The sequence below is a fragment of the Macadamia integrifolia genome, chromosome 3, assembly GCF_013358625.1.
Source record: "Macadamia integrifolia cultivar HAES 741 chromosome 3, SCU_Mint_v3, whole genome shotgun sequence".
In the NCBI taxonomy this organism is placed as follows: domain Eukaryota; kingdom Viridiplantae; phylum Streptophyta; class Magnoliopsida; order Proteales; family Proteaceae; genus Macadamia; species Macadamia integrifolia.
The window spans coordinates 13,948,415-13,958,398 of NC_056559.1; the positions used below are offsets into that span (position 1 = coordinate 13,948,415).

The 9,984-nt window shown below is 36.9% G+C and overlaps 1 protein-coding gene across 1 annotated transcript; it reads right to left on the reverse strand.

The window, feature by feature from the left end:
• Positions 1 to 225: 225 nt before the first annotated feature.
• On the reverse strand, positions 226 to 8,688 carry LOC122074745 (calcium-dependent protein kinase 28-like). Its single transcript, XM_042639701.1, has 12 exons — positions 8,056 to 8,688; positions 6,275 to 6,405; positions 6,032 to 6,073; positions 5,285 to 5,396; positions 5,102 to 5,180; positions 4,543 to 4,712; positions 3,492 to 3,618; positions 3,174 to 3,289; positions 2,949 to 3,056; positions 2,717 to 2,779; positions 2,067 to 2,240; positions 226 to 1,042 (listed from the first exon to the last, which is right to left on the reverse strand). Exons 1-12 carry the CDS (start codon positions 8,425 to 8,427, stop codon positions 878 to 880), a joined length of 1,659 nt encoding a protein of 552 aa, XP_042495635.1. The 5' UTR covers positions 8,428 to 8,688; the 3' UTR covers positions 226 to 877.
• Positions 8,689 to 9,984: the final 1,296 nt, after the last annotated feature.

Below are 9,984 nucleotides of genomic sequence, written 5' to 3' on the forward strand. Positions count from 1 at the left end.
TGGGCGCAGATCAAAAACAGTCGTGTCACAATCTGGTTTCCCTGAAAAAAAAAAAATATCATGTTTCTCACTTGTATTAAGAAAACTCGACACCAAAGACAATAAACAACAAAAACTCAGTCTTTTCCCAACTAAATGGAGTCACCTACATGGATCCATGAGAGGGTAAGATAAAAGAAAATGAAAGAAAACAAAGCAATGCAAACACTTCCGGGAGATCCCAACTAAAAGCAATCAGCCATATAAATCTTTGTCTTCCAAATAGCTCTGTTTGATTTCATACTAGGATCAAAACTTAGCTTTTACATGTCTTTCCTTACCAACTCATCAATAGTCATTTTAGGCCTGTCTCTAGTTCTTTTATCTAATGTCAACCACATTATCAAAATGGTAAAAAGAAAAAAAAAATCCTATTATTCAAATTGACAAAAGAATTCGACGGCACCATTTGAATTAGTAACATCTACTCACACATTACAATTGAAGGGGAACCCCTCTTATGGAGCCCCGTTGTGATTTAAGGACGTACAGTTTTATATGGGAACAAAGTTCACCAAAACCATCTTCGTCTTCCGTCCCACCAACTATCGATCAGACAAGCTTTCTCCTCATTTTATCATCTTCACAAGCCAATGTGGATCATCAATACAAGCTCACTTCTCAACAGGTCTTCAGGTTCGTGATGGAGCCAGAAGCAGTAGGGCTGTCTAGGATTACAATCTTCTACTACATAGGTCACAAGACGTGTATCACCACCTCTAGGCTGTCTAGGATTACAATCTTCTAACTACATAGATCACAAGACGTGTATCACCACCTCTACCATGCCCTTTTTACCTCTCTCCTGCTGTTTCTCTTTAAAACCATCACCTGTGACTTACATCTTCCGAGAATTTCGTAAACCAGATGGGCCAGGCACATTGTGTGAACTCATGCTAGCAGTTCTTAGGAGTCGACGGAACTCTGACAAGCTTATCTTCCCATCTTTGTCAATGTCAGCCTCCTCAAGAAGTGGGTCAATCGAGCCTTTGAGTCCCGTGTGCTAAAACAGTGGACAAAGTTTAGTAACCAAGCTTTGATTTCTTTTTAAGCATCTTAGGACACACACACACAAGCAAATTGAGTCACAAACATTCATTTGGGTCAAAGACTAAACGCAATATATCCTAAACCCGCTGTAACTATTGAATGATGGGTGGAGAACATATTCTCTGAATAAACTGCACATCTGGGTATTTTAATCCTACCAACTAGACAAGTTTGGTGCTTCGTATAATTATTTCACAAAACTATTGTGGATCTCTCGAAACTGTTGAAACAGTGCTGGTAGGAAAATGTAAAAACAAAGTATTTATTAGAAGGATCCTATTTTTCGGACTTTCCTCTTGGGTTGAGGTGAAGAAGGGCCAACTTCTGAGAGACTTGGTCATTTACGAGAAACACAGAACTGGGCTTATTCTTTTCAGGGAGAGGGGTGGGGAAAGAAGAAGATATTGTGGTTATAAAAATTCTTTTGAGGTTTGGAGATCGTGGATACTGTAATCTTTAACAAATAAAATAAAATAAGAGCAGAGATTTAAAAAGAAAAAACAATTATGACAATTATTAAACCTTTACGTTCGTCTTAGTCCAACGTGTATAAACAGCTTATGGATGTATCACAGATACCCCCTCCAAAATATTAAAATTAAAAGAAAAAATAGAACTTTTAAAGTCATATGGACTCGAAAAATAAGGGAATGGGTTAGTGAACAGAATAACAGATAAACATGGGGCACACACAACACACACACACAATTAGGCATCCCACACTACTGAGTTCAAGGTGTTTAGCCCTCTGTAATTTCAACATTTTATGAGATTTCTAAGTTCCTCCTAATATGTTTTCCACACAAATTTTATCACTTCAAATTTCACATGAATATATCTACCAAATTAGTTAAGAGGGCCAAAACCACCAATGAAAGAGACACTGCAAATTTAGCATAAACTTTCTCTAGAAGTAGAAGATAAGCTGTGTATGTGTGTGTGTGTGTGTGTGAAGAGAGCTCAGTTTTAGAACTCACCATTCTTAGTTCCTCTGGTGTGATAAATCCATTCTTGTCCATGTCAAATTTATCGAAAGCAGCCTGAGATCGCACCTGCCACTTCTCAGAATCATGCTCCTCCAATTGATGCACATGAAGAGTGGCTGCAACAAATTCTGTAAAATCTACAAGCCCATCTGTGTTGCTGTCTATCTGCCTCATACAAACAGGGCACCAACAGAGACTATTTCAAAGCTTGGAGTGAGAAAGTTTCACAAGTTACAGAAGTGAAAATACAAGTGCCAGATAACAGGGTAAAAAATGTGAACAGTACGCAGGTCTACAAGGCAAAGAAAGCAAAACTAAGACTGACAAGATGGGTTATTACAGTGTTCGATTTGTAAGAAAATCCTAATGGATTAAATACTTTATCTTCCTGAAAAAGATGCAGTTCAAAGATGCAAGTGGAAAGCAGTGCAAGTGATGGTTTCGATCACCGGCCCATAAAAGTTACAATCTTCTTTACAAACATCGCAATGCAAGTCGCTCCATTTTATTACTAAGAAAAGAACTAAAGTGAATTCACTGGATTAGAACGGAAACCAATTTGAGGAGCTTGAAGATATGGAATTGCCCAGAAGAGGAAATATATACAGAAGTTAGATAAAAATTCAAGTGAACAAGCATACCGCTTGAAGGATCTCTAGAACACGTGGCTCCTTCATTTTCCATGGAAGATCTTTTGCAAGGGCCTGCACAGAGACCAGGCACAATTAGGGGAAAAATTGCAAGGGATCAAACACATAATCTGAGTGATGTTGTGTTTGTGTTTTTGTGTGTGTGTGTGTGAGTGCATGATAAACTACAATTATACACATAAAAGTTCTATAACTCCTAATTAAGAACTTCAGGGAAACAAACCTGTCTCATTTCTTCAAGGCTAATAGCTCCATTTTTATCCACATCAATTGCATCAAACTGATCCCGGAGATCAGCCAGCTCATCTTCACCAAGTGTGCTAGCCAATGCCTGCAAGATGCAGCAAAGGTATATCATAACCCATAATAATTAATAAAAATAGGTCGAAGTGAAAACTATTTTATACTTCTGACTGAAAGGATTACAGCTAGAACAAGAAATGCTTACCCTAAGAGCAAACTGCTTCAATCGGCTATATTTCACAAACTGCCGCATGTTGGACAGCACAGAAATATCTACAGGGATCTCTGAGGCATCACCTCCTTCTCTAACCCATGGGTGTGCTGGAAAGGTACATAGGGTCAAATTTTAGGTTAAAAAAAAAAAAAAAAGTCATAAAGCAGTCCCAATGTGAGAAACTGAACCTGGAAAAGGAACCAATAAATCCTATATGCTATAAAAATCATTAGAAGAAATCATAACAAAATGCATATCAAATTCTGTCAATGACATTTAATTTTTTATAGAGAGGAAACTAATACATACACAAGGCTTGTGCAGCAGTCAGCCTAGCACGAGGATCCTTCACCAATAACTTTTTAATAAAATCTTTAGCACTGTTGCTTATGCTTGGCCATGGCTTCCGACGAAAATCGGGCTTGTTCTTTAAGACCTATGAAAATAAATGTGGAAACATGAAAATTCAGGGCTTGAAAATAACAAAAATGGAATGGTAAAAGATCAAAATATTATCAGCTATGGAAGAACATAAAATCATGTTTCAAGTTTTATATCATCATCCAATGAGAAGATAAAGAAACACAGAGATCACTGACCAATGGAGTTCACAATAAGTACTCCCAGGCTCCCAGCTGCTGGCCAGTATGCTTGACCAGTTCTCCTTACTCCCTTAGATTTGTATTACAGATATTATGAAGTACTAAAAACGGAAGGAAGGTGTTGCAGGCTTTCTGTGTCACCCACTTGTGGTGTCTTTAGGGTTGGATTTTGTTTTGCAGTCATCACATATGATAATATGTGGCAAAAAAGGTTTCCAAGCTTTCAACATTGGCAGTAGTGTTGGGCAATGCAGCATAAGGTGGTAATGAGTCTAATGACATAAAGAATAAAACCTAGAAATCCTCCTTCAAGAGATAAAGGAAACAATTGAGCAGATTTCTTGAATATATTCACTAATCATAAACATGTCAGACTATGCCTGCATATCGGCATATGGATTCTAGAAATACCAACTACAGGCTTGGACCATGTGCTTACAGTATGACTGAAACTAACTACATCCCAAAGTAGTATAGATGCAGCTTGGGTGATACAAACTCCAGCAGATCCAATTTCTTTTAAGAAAAGAAACCAAGGATAAACAGAAATGGATGAATAAATAACGAACCCAGTAAAAAAAATAAATTGGGGGGCTCGATATTACAGGGTGGTAATCAAATAGCCAAGCAGGATAAGAAAACCTTATGGAAAAAATAGGTCATTAGATACTAAGTTCAAGCAATTAATGTAAATGTTAAAAAAAAAAACAAATAACAGACAACATGCACAGACAGATTTAATTTAGAAATTACCATACCTCCTTGAAAATACCATCCTCAGTCTTATCCCAAAATGGGCGTTTTCCACAAAGCAAAATGTATGTAATGACACCAATACTCCAAACATCTGATTCAGGCCCTGATTTGCGCTTTAGTACTTCTGGCGCAACATAGTAAGCACTGCCAACAATATCTTGGAATTTCCTCCCTGCATTAGTTTCAAAGCATGGACATAAGAGAAGGCTATTTACAGTTGTTTACTGCAGAACTTCTTGATCTACAGAAAAAAGGAAAATTATTGACCCAAATGAGGGACTTATCCTTTTTCTTATGGTTACAAATCATGTTAAGGGGATTTTTCTGCACAATTAATGTGCAAGTCTTAAATAGATAACAGAAAGAACAATATTTGACAATACTAATTAAGTACTCTATTCATTAACCTGTAAGAATATACTCACATTAAAATAAAAATCTTATGAACAAGAATTTCAAACAGATAGCAAAAAGTCAAAATTCTCAATAACAATAACATTTTCTTATGATAATATCAGGAAAATATTGGAAGATCTCTATTATCATATAACCTATACTGACCTGGTTTTATGAAGTCAGAAAGACCAAAATCTGTGGCCTTCAGGGGTGAATCCGCTTTGGTTGACTTGAAAAGAAAATTCTAAAACCAGAAGAAGAAATATAACGAAATAGAAGTTTTATCAAATGGAATGGAACTACAACACAGAAACATAAGATGTATTGTATGGTTATGCACGGCTTTACCTCTGGTTTCATGTCACGGTGTACCAAACCGTGCAAATGACACTCTGCTGCAACTTTGAGCATCTGCCTTACAATAATTGCTGCATCTTTCTCAGTGTAACGGCTATCTTTTCTGAAGAAAGAGATGAATTTGCAAAATTAGGAAGACTGCCATTAACTTCATTATCATCAAAGAGCTGCCACCTGAGCCCATGGGAACAGAACTAAAGCATACTAAGTAGATTAGTTATACAAAAGGATCTGTTGGCCCCTGCACGGCCAACCTAGGAAGGGCTTCTTTTGCAGCCTAAATATCTGCCACATGGTAGTTATAATGGCGCCCAAATTTTGTAGAGAAGTAGATCCCAATGTACTCTACTCACATATCAAATTTCAGCCCAAGAAGGGTTTGCCAAGTGGCAAAATAGAACTTTGAAAAATCCAGGAGTTGGAAGAATGCATAGTAATGGCCAGAGTACCGGCAAGCATGCATGGATATTCAATGGGATTCATGCCAATACATGGAGGTTATTTGATTGAATTCAACTTTGAAATATGACACATGGCTAATCTGGAGGAATTCCTCAATATCCAAAGGCCTGCAGGAAGCCCTTCCTACCTCGGCTGTACAAAAGACATTTTGCCGAATGGAAATAGTTAAGAGCAAGTAGCTTGAAGACCACTAAGAGCGCATAATGAAATTTTAAAAGAAATCACCCTGAAAGGACAGAATCAAAACACCAATTAATAAAAAGAGTTGAGTCATACTTGACCAATATTCTGTCCAGTAGTTCGCCACCCTCGCATAACCTAACAAAAGATGTATGACGAAACCATCATTTCAAACTGGTAGCAGAATAATTCATACAATTGATTCAAAATAAATTCAAGTTTAGCGGAAGGGAGAAACACGAAAGAAAACTCAAAAGACAAAGAGAGAGCAGAATCAATAGGGGAAAATGAAAGAGATTCGAAGTCAGGAACAAGATGCTCCTAAGAGAGGATGTTTACTCCATAACTATGTAGACATAAGATTCATCCTCAAATGCATTATAAAATTGAACCACATTCTCATGGCCGGTGAGGGCTTGTAATATCTTGACCTCTCGCTTAACATCCTCAACAGCAATAGGAAGGATCATCTGCCGACAAAGATAAGAACTTCCATCAGAAGTTTTTCCAAAAACATTACATTCTCCAATGGAGATCAAGAATTAGAGATTGAATACAAACTTCAGCAGCTACTAGCACCACTGAGAAAACGATACTCATCACAGTCACCACCCCTCAATAATTAGAAGAGCAGATAATAGAGTATTCTTCCCCCTTAGAAAGCATTGTTGTCTTTTCTTCGAATTCGAAAAAAGAAAAAATCAGCAGAAAAACTCACTACAAATTGTCAGCTCACATTTATCCACATTGTCAACATGTAGTATGGGGGAAGCAAGCAATATTAATGTCTGAGTCTCTATTTATAAAAACCAAACTACAGAGCCATAAGAAATTCTCCAGAGATGGTCCAATTGGAGAAGTAGATTTGAAGATAAGCTTTACACTGCCAAAAGAGATACAAACTTGTAGCAGGCTTTGATTCTCTCAAGTAATTACGGGAGGGGTGACAATTTCTTGGCATCTCTTGGATACAGTTCTTTTCGTAGTTTTTAAAACAAAGAATGATCTCATGGACTTTGTTTCCAAAAAATGATTTTATGGTTGAGTTTTACAGTAGAGTTTAACTTCTAAAGTCTGCATAAGAAACAACCTAATTTAGCAGGGATGCAAGTGCAGATTAGAGTTTGATCCATCCATTACAACTGTACTGCAGGCCAGGAACTTCTTCTCAAGTAATCATAGTTTTCCATGGTAATTTCAGAAAATTCATCAGGAAATCATACTCTGTTCTACAACTGAGATGCATAAAGGTCCTAAGTTACAGAATTTCATATTTTCATCATACTTTTCAATGCGTCGTCCAGGCACCTTTTTGGTTTCACCTTATTTTTCCCATCGTCCAACACCTAGGGTCGCCTAGATGCCATGACAACTATGATTTTCATTGGACAAAATTAAAAGTTATAGCTTCTCTACAAGACCAACATCTCCTTAAGAGTTTCTTGCCTGCCCAACTCAGGCACCAGATGGAAGATGATTCCCAATCTACAGCCCAGAGTTTTTGACAATAACCATTAGGCCTGGTAGATCTGTTTGTGTATTTTCTCCATCGATCCTTCACTCTTACATTTGCCAGGATAGGCTTCTCACGGAACTAGGATGTTTGGAACCCCTAGGGCCATCATAGATTTCCTCCTTTTCGCAACTACACTAAGAATATTTTCATTTATCTCTCTTCAGCTTTATACCCAAAAAAAAAAAAATCTCACTTCAGCAATTCATGCAATAAACATTGAAAAGTTACAGATATGTAGGAACTGAAACATTTATAATACATAAGGTCAGAGTCCCATGAAGAAAAATTCAGGAAAAATGAGGGGAATCCATCTATAAATCTTGATAAAGGCAAAGCTTTCGAACGATTTTGGAATCAAACCCCGTGAAAATAAATTATATCAAATCTATAAACCCGAACAAAACGAGAATCATGGAAGCCAAAAAAGACAATGTGAAGAAAGAACAAAATATCATGTGAAGGGCCACCAAGCCATTTGCAGAAAAACTCAACATGGTATCGTAAAAAAAACCGAAAATCTCGCAGAAACAACACCAAAAATTCCTATCTTGCAATACCCAGAAGAAGAAGAATCAAGATGGAAAGGACCCAATTCAGAAAATACCTTATTCTTCTCGATCCTCTTGACGGCGACTCGTTCGCCATTTGATTTATCGGTGGCAACAAAAGTGTAACCAAACTGCCCATGTCCCAACAACTTCCCTGTCGAATACTTCTTATCGAAATCCTTGGCGTACCCAAAATCCGTTCGCTTCCCACAAGGAATAACCCCACTTGGTCGCCTCGAATTCCCTTTTCCCTTCTGTTGTGGCTGCTGTGATCTATTATCATGGCTCTCATGTGGCTTCTGTTGGGTCGCGGCTGTTGAAGAGGGTTTGGTGCTCTCTTTCTGGTTGTTATTCTTTTTGTTGTTGTTGTTGCTATTGTTGTTAGAATTTGAGCCAGTGACCTTAGTCGTTGAAAAACAGAGACCCATGATTTGCAGAATAGCCTCCCGTGTTTGCAGACTTGAGAACCATCAAATTGACATATAAAGAGTGCTGCCAATCATCGAGACAGATTGGGAGATGGGATTTAGGAAGGCTTAAAGCAAAGGGAAGGAAGAAGAGAAGAAAGAGGGGTGGTCAAAGGAGGAGACTTTTTTTTTAAGCGAAGACAATAAGAGAGGAAGGAGGGAGGGAGGAGGGTGCTGATTGCTGGAGCTCCTCCCTGTGTTGGATGTGGGCCGTGAAGGATGAGAAAAAATAATAATAATAATAATAATAAAAGAAAGAAGAAAAAGAGAAACCTCAAAAAGGATTAACGCTCAAATCATTTTGATTTGGTTTTAATAGTTGGTTTTAGGAATTAATACAATAGCCATCATTATTTACTAGTTATTAGTTTCTTAAATCATGCTTTATTAGTATCCTTTGATCTTGTATATCACAGTTAATTGGTGGTCTTAATTGTTGAAATATGAATATGTGATTTAGAGCTTTATTGTAAGTTGGCAACCAGTGATTCACAATTTCACATGGTGGATTCTTCATCCTTGTCTAGTTGTTTCTAGTTAGAATTTGAAAATATGGGTTGGTTTTAGTTACTCAGTTTGGCTTCTTTTTTTTTTTTTTTTTAACTTATAAAGAAAACAAATATTGTCTCTTAGAAAAAAGTAGACAAAACACTCATTTTTACTGTGAGGTATGGGAAGGGTATAATGTGCTTCGCGGAGAGGTTGTTTTTCACTCGAACTAGTAGAACAATATTACCATTGTTCAAGAGTTATTGATTTAAGATAATAGGGATGTTGATTCATGTAAGACAAAATGATCATATTGTGTTCCTTGGCTGCTTGAACTTTTTGTTCAAGAGGTCTTAGGTTGTATACTTTCTTTTCTTGAACAAATTTTCTTACCCTTAACAAACAAAAAAAATAATAATAATAAATAAATAAATAAAGTGTTTTGACAAATGATATTTCACTTTTCGTATTTCTAAAGGAAAAAAAAAAAAAAAAAAAGACAAAAGGTATTTACTACATTTTTAACAGAAGATTTAGAAAAGGACCGGTCGAGGATATGAGTTCTCCACAGTATGAGGCGGATGCCTAGATATGATCACGGCTGACCTGGTCTTTTGGTGTCTCTTCTCTCCAAAGCCAATGAGAGAATGAGATCATGGTTCTTTCATGAAATAAAAATAAAACAATGAGACCTTACTTCCATGTAAAATACCTAATTATATCTTCTATCCTGAGAATGAAGCTCCTACTGATTGCCAATGTTTCAAAATTTCAGTGTATATGATAAGGGTGGCCAATTTGTCAAGATTATAAGTCGATTCTTTGGGTACAAAAGGATGGTTTGAGAGACTAGTATAATTGGAAAAAGATCATCTCCAACGCATTGGGCATTTAACATAGCATTTGCGGATTGGGAAGACATCGACACATACTCCAACATTCATTGATGGATCTGGTACAATATAGGACTAGTCAAATTAGTTGTAAACACTTATTGATGGAATGGAAGTGAAAGCATCAGTTGTGATA